Here is a 19118-nt window from a genome sequence, read left to right as displayed (position 1 = left end):
ACTAAGTACGCTTAAGTGAGTTCTCATTCACACTCATATTACCCTACTTTGGATTTATAAACTCTTAAACCTTGGCCTCCCTCGACTCAAGTGGGAAGAATCTATCTAAAAAGGTCATAGAAAACTTATCCCACTCTATAGGTCCTTCCTCAACACCTCTATCCACCTTCAACTACTTGAGCCAAGTTTAAGCTACTCCTTGCAGTTGTTAAATGGCTAAGTCAGCACTCTCATTAGCAGTAACACCTATGATATCAATCACTTTTAATACACCATCTAGAAACTCTTACAGATTCTTCTCAGACTTAGATTTAGAAAATACTGGAGGATTCATCCAAGTGAAATCTCAGATTTTAGCTATTTTCATTATCACTATTGAATTGGATGAGATAGCAACCAGCTGGTTATTTTGAGCATCCATAGTCTAGGCCAAAATGGTGAAAGTAGTCCTAAATTAGGCATAGGAAACATGTTTATTTAGGGGTCTTCCTGAACAGGTGGTCGTGAGGAATGATCCCCATTATTTCTACCGTTATTTCTTTTGGGGGGCATTTTTTTCAAACAGATGAAGGATGAGTTAGAAAAGAGAATTCAATAGGGCTTATGCTCTTTCACACGATATGAATACTGAAATAAGGGAAATTTTCCTAAAATGTATCATAGCCTCTTGCCCATAAGTGTGGTGTGCTTCACACCCATGCAAAAGACTATACTCAATGCGGCTTTCAGACACCCTAGGACACTTTAAAACCTTAGGCTCTGATACCAATTTTGTCACGACCTGAGATTACCTCCTAGTTGTAACACGGTGCTTAAGGCTACAAGTGACCCCAAGCTAAACCATGATCTATTATCTGTTGTGAGCACTAAACAAAGTAATAATAAAACATCATATATGAAAGCTAAAGTGATGAGAAGTTCTATCAAAATGTAATAGTGAAATAATACCCAACATGTTTGAACTGCTAATACAACTGAAAACAAGTCTGACTATCTAAAATCCTCTAAAATATGAGGATTTGATGGGAATACCCCCAACTAACTCTGGCTAATTGAAATAAAAAAGGTACTTAAAATAAAGATAAATAATTTGTCCTTGATGGATAAAGACTCACCACAACTGCCATTAAGTGGCACTAAAATGGCTAATGGCAATTGGGGAACTGAGCGTCTGAACATATATTGTGAAATCAATATAGCACAAAAGATAGTATGCGATCAGTACTTGGAATATACTAATATATTAGATAAGGACTAACTTAACTATATATATATATACTGAGCATGAATGCTTGAACATGTAAAACGAATGCAAGACCAAGTAAAGCATGTACTAAAGAAATCTGTAAAATTAACTGACTGAATAGCTGGTAAATAGAACATGTGGTCATTCAAACTTGAACTGATAGAATATGAATACTAAAATGAAACTGTGGGAGCTATCATGTAACTGACATGCCCTAATCTGAGTTAATCAGGATCCAACCTATAACTCTAGTTGGAAAGGTATCAGTACCTTGCCATGGGTACTAACACTATTTGTGTGAATCGACTAGGCTGATGTACCAAATGACTAGGATGTCATTCCTCTACTAGTGGGTAACCCCTAAGAGAGAGTCAGTCCTCTACTGGTAGGTGAACTATCATTACTTACATTGGCTACATAATTCTAGAACTTAGGGACTGCTACTAAAGGTCTCAGTTCTGTATTGGCGGGTGAGCCTTCATCCTTAGGTTTTCTAGATGCTCAACATGAATATGATAATTTGAATATGATGATAAAATTATGATCTAAATGACTTGTTGCTTGAAATCGAAAACATGCATAAACATATAGGTATCGGGTGTTCATAACCCACTAGCACTGAATAATATATTAAATACAATAACATCATCATAATATTATAAGAATATTCATAATTCGTAGACCCAAAACATAGTATATTTCACTAAACTAATAAAATTCATGATTATGAGTATGGGAGATGTTAAACTTATAAGGACAATATGCCCACATGGTTAAATTCATAAATTGATAATCAACATAGTGCAAACTGAACATGATATGGGTGATTGAGTATATGAAGCATGTAAGAACATAATTCACATGGAAAAATACATTGTGGTGGTTTGCATTCAAAACTATTAAGAGAAAGTTGAATAAATTCATATGTGACATTGAAATTTGATCAAAAGAGGCAAAAGGGTTTATACTTGAAAAGAAAGGATTTTGGGAACTCAATGGGTGAAAGGACCCATTGATGAATGCCCTAAATACCTAAGTTTGCTTGACTTCTTGAAGAAAAATTGGAATTGGGACCTTAGATGGGTGAATCCTTGGAAGAAACTTTTGATTCTTTGTGTTCTTGAGAATGAAGGAGAGTGAAGGTCACTAATTGATGATGAATAGGGCAAATAATGCCCCTGCTCGATTTGAAGTCATGATTTAGGTGTTTAGGGAATGGGAAGAAAGACCAAAATTCCCCTTTGACTTAAAAGAAACTGTTTGATTTTACCCAACCTATGTGGCACGCTGGCTATCGTGGATACCAGCCTTCGTGACATGATGCGTATCATGGAGTTTAACCTCCATGACACACTGTCTATCGTGAAGACTATCCTCCATGACAAGCTGAAATTGTGGAGGCTTACTGCCTCCGTAGTCCAAAATCACTCTGAACCTATTTTAAAAACTCCAAAACTCTCCCGGATGACCCTTTTAACATTTTAAAACATATTTCAACTAATAAATCAATGTTTCAAACTCGGGCCAAAAGTAAAATATTTGAAATCTTGGGATTTTAAAATGGCCAAGTCATTTGTACTTAGTGTGAAATAATTATTTTAGGACTTCTAAACATGTGATGACTAGCTGAAAACACATCTAGAATCTTGAAAGGTATTATAGATATGTTGCTCAAGTCCCTCTCTCCCAAACCTCCATCCTCTTAAGATCTACCCTTGTTTCCTGATCACCTCTATTGTCAGTTCTTATTGTTGTACCCTGTAGTGAAAGAATGTTGTTGATAGGGGAAATGCTTATGAAGATGTTCTAAACAAAATGAAATTTGAGTACTTTGTGAACATGGTTTGTCATTATCAAAAAGGGAAAAATTGTCATTTCATGTTTTAATGATAACATATTTCTCAAAGGACCAGGTCCACTACCTACTTTGCTAAAGTACAACTCTCATACTCTGTACAGTTTTGTCCTATAACACAACAATTGTGTAGGTACACAGTGTACTAGAATGGACACCGGTTCCAATGAAATTTCGAACAAAGATTCCTATACTTCTCTAAATACATAAGGATGCATATTGCTTAATAGTTTTTGCAAACCCAAGTCCTCTAATGCTATAAAAAACCCTCAATAGCTCAAGATATGATAATCAAATTGATCTTCGTTTTAGTGCTCTTGAGTTAGGTCCCAAAACTGATTTACTCTAGTGTTGTGAGTAAAGTCTTTTCTTTTGCTTTTGAGTTTTCCTAGGTAGAGTTGCCTAAATTGTATTGGCTAGAGTTATTCAATTTAGAGAGTGCTTTGACAGACTTGTCTCAAGGACGTTTATGATAGAGCTATTGTAAATCATTGAAACTTAGAGTTTAAGTTCAAATAGAAATTGTAATCATGAGTCATTTGATTATAGTGAAGTTTGAGAAAACCTGTGAGATCAGGTCATGGTTTTCCTCACTTAAGCATGGAGATTTTCATGTAAAATCATTTGTATTCATTTATGTACTGCATTCTCTTTGTATTATGTATTATTGTCATATTTTACCTCCCAAGGACCTGGTCCCTTGGCGATGGTGGACTCCTGTATTTCAAAAAAAACAGATAATCATGACCATGTAATATTTAAGTTTAAATTATATAAAGGATTATAATGTAACAAATATTTACACCATTATATCACAATTCTTTGTTATAGTAGGACTTATCTTATTTTCAAGCTTTCAAATTTCACATAAAAAAATGTTTACCCGTAATTATGTGTTACTTAATTAAGAGAGTACATTAAAGTCGTAGTACTATAACAATGACTCTATACACAGAGAATAGGACAACTTTGATGAGGTTAACGTATAATCTGAATATAGTGATAAAGATTGAATTTTGTCTATTTATGTTACATTTTGGTCAAAGAGCAACAATTAAAACCTCAAGTTTTCATCAACACGAAAATAAGATAAGGCTATGTTTTCATCTGTTACTATTATATATATAAAATTTGGTTACTTAATTAACTATGCTATTCGTAATTATGTGTAATGCCCCAAAATCCCATCCCAAGACATCACACGGTGCTTAAGGCCATAAGTAGCCCTAAGTTAACCCTTTGAGCCTGTTACTACTTCTAATACTTGTTTTGGGATAAATAAGCTAAACAATCATACTTTATTGTATCAACTATAATCCAAAATAATTGGAAATAATGTTTGAATAGCAAAAATACTAATAATCTAGAACACAACTTCAACTGACAGTCAAGTCTAACAAAGCCTCTATTACTTAACTAGAGAGCTATTGGGACAGACCGCCAACTGACTTGCAATGATCTGAAAGTAAGACTCAAAACACTATGAAGGCAAAAGGGCTACAATTATAGGTCCTCAAACCATAAGGACTTACCAACTGTGGAATGTAGACAAAGGCACTCAGAAATCATGATCACTACTGAGACTGAGCACCTAAACCTACATTATGAGACAATGTAGCACATAGACGTATGTGTGGATCAATACTTTGAGGATGTACTGAGTATATGGGGGCGTATGCATTTAAGTAAACAATGTTGTCAATCTTAATAGAAATCATGCATGCAGCTATAAATGACTTACATAGCTTGAATAAAACTGAAGATTGGATATCATAAATAATGTATGATAAGGAATAAATCATAAATCTCATGAGTCATTATATTAGTTCTAAAACCCATATTCTCCATCTTATTCTCAAAATAGGTAAGCAAGAGAAATCTTAAAACATTAGTCCTCGAAACTTGAACTTTGATCTCATGGAAAATAAATGACTTCTTTAAAACTTTAGGACTTAGGAAACTTTTATCTTAATTAAAGTAGGGGACTACTTTGGGAGTTTCTCTTAACCGACATAAATCATGTGTGCCACATGGAGTCCAATATCTTGCCCTTGTTGGGGAGAGCTGCTCTATACTTGCCATTGGAGTAGAACCTTAATTTTAGTGATCACTTACCTTAACCCACTTGGGATAAATTAGAAACCTATGGGGGCACGTAGTTCTGGGATATGAGACCTTAGAATCATAACCAACTCGGTGCTAAATACTACTCCCATACTTAAGCTCAGAACTTTTAGGAAATCTACCTTAAAATTCAAGGGTCCATAATAAAGACCAAATATACTTCTCTTGTATTTAAAGCATAACTAGTGTGGACTCCTATCTTAGCTTAGACCCAAAAGGTCAAATCTGTAACTAAAATCTGAAAATAACTTAGCTATGGGGTACTTATGACCCAAACAATCTTTAAACAAGAATTTTTAAATGGGGCCTATTGACCCTAATAGTAATCTCAAATCAGATATCTCAAAATTCATGCTTGGTAATGCAATTACCCATAAGGTATCTCAAAATCTGTAAATTTCATCAATAGGTATGAAAATACAATTAAAATCATGTAATTCAACTCTCAATTCATGGGAAATATCAAAAGTCTTGCAATGTATGATAGTGGGTGTAAACCCTAACTGAATTTCATAGAAAAACCTCATAAATTACAAAAATTTGTAATTTAAAATATGCTTTGGGCACAAAGGTGAAAGAATTACCCTTGTTCAAACCCCACATACCTTAGATTATGACTTGTTGGTGAACAAGCTTGTTTGAGACTCTTTTACGTACTCTTGAGTGAGGGTTCTTGAAGTTTTTGACTAGGGAACTTTGAATCTCAACTCAATTTGCAGACTTTATGGTGGAATCTTGAAGTTCTTAGAGAAGGAATTGAGTTTTCCCTTGAGGGAGAAAACCCTAGGCCTTGATGTTTTTGATGGATATGAAGTTATTTTCTTCGTTTTGAATATATCAAAGTGTTAAAAGAGTGGAAAAAGACTAAAAGTCCTTCCAAAAAAGGCTTAAAAATACTGAACAGGATCTGCAATGGTCGGAGTGACGGTCTGTCGCTAGTCTGACGGCCCGTCAGATCGTTCATCGCATGTTGGTTACAAAAAGGCCACACTACATCATTGCGACGGTCATAGCGATGGTCTATCGCTATCTTAATGTTCCATCATCCTGGCCATCGTACTTTGGCCAGAAGAAGGAGTCACTACCTTGGTTGTGATGATTTGGGCAACGGTCCATCGCAAGCTCCACGGTCTGTCAACCTGCCCATCATTTTTTGTAAAATGACCATAACTTCTCACCCTGATACCGGATTTGGATGAAATTGGTATCTTTGGAAAGATAATTAAATTTTCCACATGATAAAAAGTCAAATTTAGGAAAATTCCATATGGTTTAAACACCAATCACTTTGGAAGTCATTCTTAAATCTTTTAGAGACGGAATAAGACTTCACTTGACATGTTCTAAAGGTTCAGACTATGAGAAAACTTTACAGTGTCTTACAATATGATTATAAATTATTTTTATATACTTAATGTTATGAAGGCATATGTATGACCATGTGTCAATGATATATGCCATGTGGCTTACCCTTGATAAATTTTAGTGCCAAGCAATCCCCCTACTCCTTTGTAAATAAGCTAGTTAGTCATTTTATGATACAAGTCATATGGCCACCATAATTTTTGAAGACATGATTGGAGGGTATCACTTAAAGGCTCAAGACTTGGTCACCCTGAGAATACAAGAATATGCAAGGACGACTCGTTTTGAGCACAAGCAAGGTCGTGTGTGAAAGATTGCTTGGAGCATCGAAGACTTGAAGACTCACGATTTGGACAACACTTAATGGGTCACGGTTAGATCATCTTCATTAAGGGTATTTTGCTCACTTCATTAGGTTTAAATATACTTCATGGCCACCTCTCTCTTTAAGGTCATTATTGTTATTTTGTCTTATCTTGTAATAGAATATAAATAGAACATTTTAGGTCTTTTCTCTTTTGTTTTTCATTGATTTAAGATTTGAAACATGAAAAACCTTTAGTTGTAGGGCTTGGAATAGCCACCACACTAAAATGAGGGCAATAAGTATGGATATCACTTGTGTTGCAATGTCCGCGTGATACGTTGGTGTTTAGAGGAGGTAAAGTTCCTCTTGTGTCAACATAGGATATAGATTTATTGTTTTGTGTAGTGTTAAGGGTCCAAGAGTGTCCATTCTTGGGTTCTTAAGATTATACCTTCACGTGATCTATCTATCGATCCTTCTACCTTCTTGTAATCTTGGTTAGTGATGTATTGTAATCTTGTGTTCTTGTTGTTATTGTTAAATTTGAATCTTGTGTCTTCTTATTTATCATTTTATGTTGTTAATCTAGTTTGTTGTCTTCTGATTTTGGTGTAATAAATACCTTGTTATCTTCTTGTTATTATGTTCTTGGAAAGCCGGGACTTGGTCTCCAAAAGGGGTCACGAATTTCTTCCATTTTGTGGACTATGTTTTGAACTGATTTTGGTATTCCCTTGTTTGTCCAGTATCATTTGGTATCAGATCCATCTTTGATTTTGTTCTAACAAGATCAATCTTAGGCTTGAAAGTTGGAAAATTAAAAAAAAAAAGTGAAAAAGAAATGTTCTTGTGTTTAGTGTTCTTGGCCGAGGAATTTTTTCTCATTGTTGTTGTTGTTTTGGCCAAGAGTTTGTGACTAGATGTAGTAGAAAATTTGTTTTTCTAGTGTTTTTCTTGTGTTGGTTTCTTTCTCACTAACACAAAAGTGTCTAATCTAATGTTGAGCTTATAATATTGACCTTGTTATTGTGAACTTGAAGTGGTTGTATGTCGTGGTTCAAGGTTGGCCGTGTGTTGTGCCATGTTATTAAAGATTGGAGGATGTTGGTAATGTGTTATTGAAAAAAAATTGTTGTTGTTCATTTTGTTCTTCACCTCATCTCATATCTTGATCACTAAAAAAAGGTGTAAACTAGATCCAAGAAGGTGTAAGACAAAGATGTAAAGTTTGTTTGTGAGAAGACTTGAGCACATCACCTCCTAGACTTGACATCTACTTTCCACCCACTTTTTCTTAAATCAAGGGCCTTGTTTTGTGGAATTAGTACAGTGAAGTCTCATCTTTTTGAGATCAAACTTACAAAGGACTCAAGACTTATACTTTTCCTCCAAATGCAATTGTCTTCCATTCCAAATTGTGAGAAAATTAAAATTTTAAATTTATGATTAAAGTTGTGTGGGCCCAAGACCAATTACATGCTGCCACGTTACTCTAATTACTGTTCACCGTCAATATTAAGCTCAAATTTGAATTTTCCTAGTTTCTAATTGTTGATTCTTGATTTCATTAGTTGATCCCAGAACTAATTAACAAACTAGTAAACTCCTACTAGATTGCCAATTAGTCCTTTGCATCCATTATTCGTGTCTATGTTTCCTTTGTGCTTTTGTCATTTTTATAAATTGTAGTACTTCTTGGTTCAAGTTCAAACATTATTTCCTTGAGTTTTCAAATAAAGAATCCATTCCGACAAAGGAATAGACTCATCCCTCGACGCATCACGAACTACAATCCGACTTGCATTACTTATAAATCCAAGTGTGAGACGATCAAGTGTGTGAGAGTATGGTGAGGTTGTTTACAACTAACTGGTGTTTTGCTTTGTAGGCTTGTTCTTTTCTTTTCTTTTTTTTTAGGTGCAATTAAAATGGAACCCACCTCTGCAAGTGCTATTTTGGCTAAACTTGAAGCCATTACCTATCAATTGGAAGTGATAAATGAAAGGTTGGATCACATGGGAGTTCCGAGTGGGCTGCCTATACACGCGTTAAGATGAAGACCATAGCTCATGTGAGCTACGAGGTAAAAATGTTATCTCCTATACTCTTATGAATGTAGTTGAGGTTTTACCTAGTGTAGGAGTGCATGAGTCTTCATTTTGTGATATTCTTGATATTGTTAAGTTGCATGAGGACCAAACTCTTGTTGTTACCGCAAGCACTAGTTGATCCTTTAGATGACGAAATTGATTCTCTTCATGAGAATGATTTGTGTCCATCTAGTGCTAGCACTTACAACTAGACTAAGGTTCCATTACCAAGTGACGAGAGTATTCAAACACTGGTTGACCTTTGTTAAAAACAAGGTGAGTCTACATTGGTATGTGAATTGCCAATAACTAGTGAGGGTGAGAAAATGATCAACAGGGCGTAGATGATCTTGACTTTCTTGAATGTTTAGAAAACCCGAGTTGTGATTGTACTTGTGAAGATGATTTTGATTGTGGTCCTTTGGTTGCCCGTGATGGTTTGTATGTATGTAAGGACTACTCTTGTGAAAGAGAAGGTGATATGTGCTTAGAAATGCCATTTATTTCTTCTTTATGTGTTTCTTATGTTGGACATATTCCTAGTAGAGATTTTAAAACTAGTAGTAAGTGCATTCATGAGAACCCTTTATTTGAAGTTGACTTATAAAATAAAGACGGATTGCTTAATTTCAAGGATGACACCCTAAGGGAAAGTGAGAATGGCCGAGACCAAAGTCCTTGGTTACGTCTCCCATTTGACCCCGGTAACTTCTTAGGGTGTGAAGGACGGATAGTTATTGGTAGGTCCACTTGTTTAAATGGCATTTCTATATGTGTTGTGTTCACTTTACTTTCAATTAGAGCACCACCCCTTGATGGTGATTCCTTTCGCCCACTCTTTTGCAATATTTTTGCTACGTTCCTCATGATTACAACAAAGGATGTGTGGTTATACCTTAAGTGTGTACCTCCTTGGCATGTTGATGTTGTTTATTATACTAACTCTAACCCTCATATCATGAGGATGTGGTGCTTGTTTGTCTTTTCTTTGTTCTTTCAAGGTTTGGATTCAAGGTCGAATCCTTTTCAAGAAGGGGGATGATACAAGTCATATGGCCACACTAATTTTTGAAGACATGATTGGAGGGCATCACTTAAAGGCTCAAGACTTGGTCACCCAGAGGGCACAAGAATATACAAGGAAGACCCGTTTTGAGCACAAGCAAGACCGTGCGTGGAAGATTGCTTGGAGTATCGAAGACTTGAGGACTCACGGTTTTGGAAAACACTTAATGGGTCACGGTTTGATCATCTTCATTAAGGGTATTTCGGTCACTTCATTGGGTCCAAATATACTCCATGGTCACCCCTCCCTTTAAGGTCATTGTTGTTATTTTGTCTTATCTTGTAATAGAATATAAATAGAACATTTTAGATCTTTTCTCTTTGGTTGTTCATTGATGTAAGACTTGAAACATGAAACACCTTTAGTTGTAGGGATTGGAATAGCCACCACACCAAAATGAGGGAACCAAGTGTGGATATCACTTGTATTGCAATGTCCACTTGATATGTTGGTGTTTAGAGGAGGTAAAGTTTCTCTTATGTCAATGTAGGAAATAGGTTTATTGTTTTGTGTAGTTTTAAGGGTCTAAGAGTATCCATTCTTGGGTTCTTAAGATTATACCTTCATGTGGTCTATCTATCTATCCTTTTACCTTTTTGTAATCTTATTTAGTGTTGTGTTGTAATCTTGTGTTCTTGTTGTTATTGTTAAATCCAAATCTTATGCCTTCTTGTTTATCATCTTATGTTGTTAATCTAGTTTGTTGTCCACTGATTTTGGTGTAATAAATGCCTTGTTATCTTCTTGTTATTGTGTTCTTGGGAAGCCGAGACTTGGTCTCCAAAAGGGGTCACGGATTTCATCCATTTTGTGGACTATTTTTTGGACTGATTTTGGTGTTCCCTTGTTTGTCCCGTATCATTTTATTTGGCTATATATATAGCCCTATCTATATTAAGAAAGGGTGGTGATTTGACTATTCGAGTGATATTCTCTTTATTATAGGTTACCTTTTGTTGCTTTTTAGATAATTTTATATCACGCTATCAGTATGAGTCTCTACGATTCCTAGAAAATACAGGTAGTAAAGGTAATTATTTATTTTTCTTAAATAATTTCAAATATATCCTAACGCGAATTTGTTGCCTTAGATATATCGGGCAAAACTTACATGACCTGGGTACTGGATGCCGAAATACATTTGGATGCGATGGGTCTGACAGATACCATCAAAATGAAAATCAGGCATCAAATCAAGAACGGCTAAGGCCATGATATTTCTTCGTCATCATCTTGATGAAGGTATGAAAATGGAATACCTCATAATTAAAGATCCACTTATATTGTGGAATAATTTAAAAGAAAGATACGACCACCTGAAGATGGTCATCTTTCTACTGGCACATTATGAGTGAACTCATTTGAGGTTACAGGACTTTAAAAATATAACTGATTATAATTCTGCAGTGTTTAGAATTAAATAGCAGATGAATTTATGCAGAGAAAATATAACTGATCCCGACATGTTAGAGAAAACATTCTCTACTTTTCCCACCTCGAGTATGCTCCTACAGCAGCAGTATAGATAAATCAGATTTAAAATATATTCTGAATTGATTGCTCATCTTCTTGTTGCTGAACAATATAATGAGTTTTTAATGAGAAATCATGAAAGTCGACCTCCTGGAACTGCTCCATTCCCTAAAGTGAATGCTGCACATTTTCACCAAACCAAGCGTGAAAGAAGCCCTGACCCCAGCCGTGGTCATGGTAGTGGAAGAGGTAGATATTTTAATCAGGGTGATCGTCTTGCAATAAACAATGACCCTCAGCACCAGCAGTGCAAAAAGAAGGGTGAAGATCCTCAAACAGTGTCAAGGAAGAACATTGAAAATAGATGCTATCGATGTGAAGCAAAGGGACACTGGTCGCGCATCTTTCATACGCCAAAACATCTGGTGAATATCTATCAGGCATCCCTTAAGAAAACAGATAATGATGTTGAGGCAAACTTTATATCTGAAGATAATGTTAAGCCCATGAAGTTAGATGCCTCAGATTTCTTTACAATCCCCAAAGGATATGTTAATCATCCTGTAGATGATGAATATGAAATAGTCTGATTGGTTTACTTTCCTATTTAGTTGTATTACTTTACATTTTTTTAATAGTATCTCACTAATCTTGTAAATAAATAAAATTTGTGTAATACGTTATGTGCTAGTAATACTATAATGTTTAATTTGTTTATATTTTCATCTTGAAGAATTTATGAATACTCCTAAAATAGAAAATCAGAAATTTACTCCTAAAAAAGTAAATATGAAATTAAAGATATGATAGAGAAAATTCTCTACAGCTATATGTATACCTCGATTTGCTCCTAAAGTAGCAAAATATTGACAGAAGTCCTAAGGTATCATAGTTTGATATGCTTAAGGCACGTTGTAATAAATATATTTCATTCTCGAAGAATAAAAATTTTGATAAATTAATATTTATCTTTTATTTTCGAGGAATGAGGATTTTTGATAAATGTTACAATTACAGATCCATTCCCTGAGGTGAATATGATATTTAGTAAGGTATATAAATGGGCACTTAACTGTGAAAATCACAATTAGAAGGAGTAAAATGAATTATTCTAAAATTTACTCTTGAAGTAGTAAGTCTAAATTTATCTTAAATCTACTCCTGAAATAATAGAACCTTGAAATTTACTCCTGGAGTAGTAAATCTGATATTAACTACTGAAGTAGTAAGATTGTGCACCAGTAAAATCTTGCGAACTACTCTCGAAGTAGCAGACCATTTACTCTAGTAAATAACTCATACCTAGTTTTATTTTTTGCATGAATGATTTTGTCATCCTAAAGATGAGCATATTAAGTTTTAGATATATAATGAAGAACTAGAAGATTCTTCAAGAACTATTACTTGTTCTCATGATAAGTTAATTGAACCAGCTAATGTTGGGATTGAATTTCCTAAATTCTGAAAAACATAAAAGGTGAATAAGAGCCCATTAATCCGTAATTTGATATGATGCATCCATAAGATAATTACATGTACGTTTACTATCAACCTGCAGTTTGGCATTCATAAAGTTACCTTCTCAATTAAATTGAGTCAAGAGATAATTTTCAGATAATGTAATCAAGACAGTTGATCTTGATATTGTTGGTTATATTCAAGTTGGTTTAGCATTGATTGCCTCATATAAATAGCTAAACCATTACTTATGAGAACAAAGATGAAAAGTATTGGTCTGAAATATATATTGCATACAATAGCACTTGTGTGTATTAGACCAATAAATTATGATCAATTCTTCCCTCTTAATTGGTTCAAGGTCAAGAACCATATATTTTTCATCTAATAGATTTTTGATATGCGGTATGTAATTAATAAATATATTTTTCATCTAGTAGCTTTTTGATATGCGGTATGTAATTAATAAATATACCATGATTCACAAAGATGAATTCTCCAAAGTAGATTGGAGTATATGTTAAGTTTACCTAACATAAGGGGGAGATAATAAGCATCTAAGAAATATGTTAAGAATTATCATTAGTATAATCCTCATTTAAAAGATAATTCTAGTCAAATACATGAAGCATTTGCTGACCCACAATTGATTTTATATTTAGCTGCAGATGCTCCTACTATATGTGACTGAAGGACAGAATCTATAGCACGGTAATCAATCGGTTCCAAATAAAATAATTCTTGAAAAGAAAATGGAGCAAATGATCATAATAAATAGGCAATATGTTCTTGAAGAGTGATGACAGAATGCTTCGTGAAACCTCCAGAAGAGGTTCAGGTAACTAAAAATAATGATGTGATGAGATCTCAATAAGTTATGTCGAAATGTGAACCGATACAAATAATATCTTGTCGACGATATCATTAATACAATAATGCAAAATATTGTATAAAATTATGAGGGTCTGAATTCTATGTTTATTTAAGGTTCTAACGTAGAAATAATTATCAAGTGAAATATGTTTCTTGATAAGCATAAGATTTATTAGGACTGCAGTCCTGACACCAGAAGATGTCATGTATTTAATATTGAATGATTCACTTGATAATGAAATTTAGATGAGAATCCCAGAAGGATTAAGGATGCCCGAAGCATATAGTTCAAAGTTTCGGGAATTATATTCAATCAGATTACGAAGATCATTATAACGATCTAAAACAATCAGGGCGTATATGGTATAATCGCCTTAGTGAATACTTGATAAATCAGGGCTACATAAATGATGCCACTTGTCCTTACATTTTCATTAAAAAAACAACATCAGAGTTTGTTATACTCGTTGTTTATGTGGATGACATAAATCTCATTGGAACTACAGAAGAGGTCCAAAAGGTAATTAAATATCTAAAGAAAAAATTCGAAATGAAAGATCTTGGAAAGACAAAGTTTTGTCTTGATCTCCAAATTAAACATTTAGCAGACGGGATCTTCATCCACCAATCTACCTATACTGAGAATATCTTAAAATAATTTTATACGGACAAAGCACATTCATACTCTAATGATTGTCTCACTTGAAGTGAGTAAAGATTCATTCCGACCTCCAAAAGAGGGTGAAGATATTCTTGGTCCTGAAGTACTATATCTCAATGCTATTGGTACACCTATGTATCTTACTAACAGCGCAAGGCTTCATATAACCCATTCTGTTAATTTGCTAGCCAGATATAGTTCTTCTCTTTCATGTAGACATTAAAATGAAGGTAATCATATATTGCAATATCTAAAAGGGCCTATTGATATGAGTCCATTTTATACTAACAAAGATAGTTTAGATTTTGTTAGTCGTACAGCTGTAGGTTATTTATCTAAACCATATAAAGCGAGATCTCAAACAGGCTATGTGTTTCATAAAGAGGTACTGCTATGTCATGATGATCTACAAAGTAGTCTATCATCGCTACTTCTTCAAGTCATGCTGAGATTATTCATGAGACAAGTAGAGAATGCATATGACTAAGATCAGTAATACATTCCATCAAAGAGAAATGCAGTCTGAAGCTCGATATCGAGGTTCCATAGTCGTATTTGAATATAATGCAATATGCATAGCTCAATTAAAAGAAGACTTTATAAAGGGTGATAGAACGAAGAGCATTTCGCCAAAGTTCTTCTTCACACAAGATCTCCAGACAAATGACGATATTGATGTACAACAAATACGTTCCAGCAACAATCCAATAGATTTGTTCACCAAATTTTTACCACCTTCAACCTTTGAGAAAATGGAATATAAGATTGGGATGCGAAGACTGAATCGGTTGAAATGGGGTCTTCATCAGGGGGAGTGAGAATACGCGTTGTACTCTTTTTTCTTTAACCAAGGTTTTTATCCCACTGGGTTTGTCCTGGTAAGGTTTTTAATGAGGCAGCACTCAAATGCATATTAAGATATTTTTCCTTTACATGGACATCCAAGGGGGAGTGTTATGAAGGAATGTGTATACCCATGTGTCAATGATATATGCCATGTGGCTTACCCTAGATAAATTTTAGTGCCAAGCAATCCCCCCCACTCCTTTGTAAATAAGCTAGTTAGTCACTTTATTTGGCTATATATATAGGCCTATCTATATTAAGAAAGGGTGGTGATTTGACTATTCGAATGATATTTTCTTTATTATTGGTTACTTTTGGTTGCTTTTTAGATAATTTTATATCACTTAATGTCATGTGGAAAAGATCCATATTTTTTGGCTTTGTAGATTAACTTAAGCTAATTAATCTATTCAATTTCAGATGGAGACGTTTGAATTAAATCAAATTTCTTTTTAAAAAAGAAAGATGAAGACAGCTAATTTATTGTATTTACCCAAATATTATTTAATACTTGGAAGAACAATTTTTTTTCTATCATGTCTCAACAATGACCAAAAAATAAAAATAAAAAAAATAAAATTTACTTGCTTCTTTTTCATATATTTAATTTATTGAATGTCAATTTACAAATTAGGTTTTTTTTTCGCAAATTTAAGGACCAAATTTACTAGAATTTTGCAAGGAAATAATCAAACTGATAAGTTAATTATATGAAAAGTATTATCATTGTATATGGAATAAAAATTGGGTCTAGTGAAAGAAACGAACCAAATCACAACATATGGAGAAATCAAATATGAAGGAATGCCTCAGGGAGAATGAAAGAAACCATCCCCAAGGTGTTAGGAAGGACTTCAAGTGCCTATTTGTATAGAATAAACACACAACGGGACATTCAAAAGGGTCATCATTTGGAAAAGATAATCTTACAGCTAAAAGTGATCATAATGACTTCAGGAGCTCAACAATTAATCTTGAGTTGTACGTTCACCTGGTCCAATCATCTCCAAACGAGGCATCAGAATGTAGGAACTTGCTTTGAGATAGCCTTTTTAGTATCAAAGTGTGTAATCATTTCAAATTGATGTGATGTCTAAGTTTTGTTAACTATAAAAGAAGGATACGAAGAGAGTAAAAGGCATCAGTAAAATTTCAAGAAGCTTTATATTATCCTCTCTTATTCTTCTTCCTAGAGGATTTCGATGGAAGAAGCCTTACAAACCCTCCACCTCCCCCGCATGGCTGCATGCTTGTATTATTTTTTTCTTTAGAAGATCATATTCTTGTATTGAACAACGACCTTGGCGGTTTTTCCCAAAAGGAATACTTGATTTCCTGATCCCACTTGCTTTAACCCTTTTTAACAAATTTTACAATTAACTAAAACATCGAGTGTTTTAATAAGCAGATTGACACTATCTGTGGGGAGGTTAGTTGTTCCAGCCCTTTGCTAGATCGTCAAGGTTTGTATGCTAGAAATATGTCGCTATATTTGGAACTTGATAGGATGGACTTTGGTCAATCCCCCAAATTGAATGTCCCCTTCGTCCATGAGTTTTTCATAGACAATAGAATCTACGGACATGTCAAGGTAAGAACACCCTCAAGGATGAGGGTTAGGACAAGGGAAAGGACAAGGATGAGAAAGAGAGTTCAACTTATGCCTCGCCTTGAAATCTAATCAAAAGAAGAAACAAGCTTTGACGATTCCAAAGAAAAAAGAGTCTAAAATAGTATCCATAGCCAAGTATTAAGGAAGAACTCCATCTCCACAAAACCTAAACTAAACCAGTAAGGGGATTATCAAGAATATTAGAAGCCTCTCAAAAGATAAGCCATGGCATCAAGCCAAGGCCCGATGCCTTGTAATACCCCACAGTTCATGTCATTTTATGTCATCGCATACACCTTATATATCATAGAAATTAAGTTGTATGATCCTTACATTGATTCTAAACTGTTTGGAATGAGATACATGATTTAAGTGGAAGTTCTAGGCATGTGTAATGGCTGAGACGCGCTTTGATAGTCCCATGCTATGGCATGTAATCAGCACATGTCACCAAACTCCCAAGAATTGAAAATTTGTCAAAGTATGTTATGGGGATGTGAGGCACACTTCTAAATATGTGATGGGGTATGCATATCATACTTCTCATTCCAAATGTGAAAATTTTTCCAACTTCATCCAACTAAAGGTATTTTCATCTTATATTTGTAAGAAATCAGTTCTGGCGACTTAAGACCCCTCTTAATATGTATAACACTCAGAACATACTCTCCTCCTATCTTTGAAGAGCCCCAAGGGTTTCAAGAACAACTATTTAAAATTTAGAGAAGGGATTCACTCAATTTCTCGATAATTTTTTTCGTCTCTCAAGATATTGGAAGACTATTTTAGTGTGGAAATCATGTTATTTACCATAATTCATGGTTCAGTAGTTTGTTCTAGTTAAAAATCAACTTAGGATTTTGACTTCAAATCTTTAATCAGTCTCTCCACCTCTTGAAATGAATCTCTTGAAACTATATATGAGAAATAGTAGAAATTCCATGAAATTTAAAGTCATTCCTTAAATTTGATTCTTGTTTTATGTCTATGGATTTTGCTATAAACCTTACAAAGTTATTTTAAGATTTTAAATTTTATTTCATGATTTATAACATTATCTAAATTTTCTATGATAGATTTGAGATTTTGAAAGATTACTTAACAAAAATTTATGAACTCTGTCGATGCATATTATTAGATTTTTAAAGAAAATAATTTTATCTTAAAACTTCTGAACTAGCATGTTACTTAGTATTTTAAATAAAGTATCACCAACAATATGGATTATGATATGATATTGAGCCAGCAGGTTTTCATTTTATGATTCTAAGCTAAGGCTCCACAACATGATTAGTTTATCTTAAAAGGGTTACAATATAAGAGCACACGCGCGTGCACGTGCGCACACACACATATATATTGGGAGGACTACTTAACACCAAAAATGATATGGATTGAGATAACATATGCCCCAAATTAAGTATGCTAGTGTAGGATAAGATTATATCACAAGTTTGGATGATGCTTCTTTTAGCCCACAAAGACCCAATATGAATTCGTACTTTCAGTTTTGTTCTATACCTCGGTAAGGTATAGAAAAGTTGTATTAACAAGGTCAGAAATTGAACATCACGAGCTCATATGGTGAATATTGGTTATAAGAAACTTACCAAATAAAAAACTCAATTATTTTTCAAATAGTATGAATTTTCCAAGGCCACTAGTTTATGAAGAGTTTTTATAACGCATTTCATACATTTATTCAATTACTCAGTTATTCGACTATTCAGTTTCAATTATGCATCTTACTTATTATGCAGTTTAAATTTCTCAACTACACTAATTTAGTCATTTAGTTTATTTTATTGATTCAACATTTTAGTTAAAATCATGGTTCAAAAAATCAAGATGCTTATTATCTTATTATTCAGTTATTTCATTACCTTGATTACCTATCATATTCATATTTTAGTTGTTTAGATTATCATTAGAACTATTCTTTTACTGCAGCTTTTTACATACTATGTATTTCATGTATTGATGTTTAGTGTTGCATCATTTCATAATGCTTATTCAAGTACCCAAATTTATGCTTAGACACTTCAGTAGGCTCTATCTCCCCATCTTTGGGTGACCCCTCCTTATGGAGGACTTAGTCAGTAGTCTAGTTTAGTATTTTTATTTTCTTACATAAAGGTAGAT

At 34.0% G+C, this 19118-nt stretch overlaps 1 protein-coding gene across 1 annotated transcript; it reads left to right on the top strand.

The window, feature by feature from the left end:
* The first annotated feature begins 11651 nt into the window (after positions 1–11651).
* On the top strand, positions 11652–12116 carry LOC107876588. The gene has a single exon (XM_016723478.2). It carries the CDS (start codon positions 11652–11654, stop codon positions 12114–12116), a length of 465 nt encoding a protein of 154 aa, XP_016578964.1.
* The last annotated feature ends 7002 nt before the right edge of the window (positions 12117–19118 follow it).

This window comes from Capsicum annuum, chromosome 7, assembly GCF_002878395.1.
Source record: "Capsicum annuum cultivar UCD-10X-F1 chromosome 7, UCD10Xv1.1, whole genome shotgun sequence".
In the NCBI taxonomy this organism is placed as follows: Eukaryota; Viridiplantae; Streptophyta; class Magnoliopsida; order Solanales; family Solanaceae; genus Capsicum; species Capsicum annuum.
Note: the sequence above shows the minus strand (reverse complement) of the source record. Positions and strands in the feature narration are given on the sequence as shown.

Coding starts and splice junctions, on each gene's coding strand:
- LOC107876588 (XM_016723478.2), top strand. CDS start 11,652: ATGAGAAATCATGAAAGTCGACCTCCTGGAACTGCTCCATTCCCTAAA.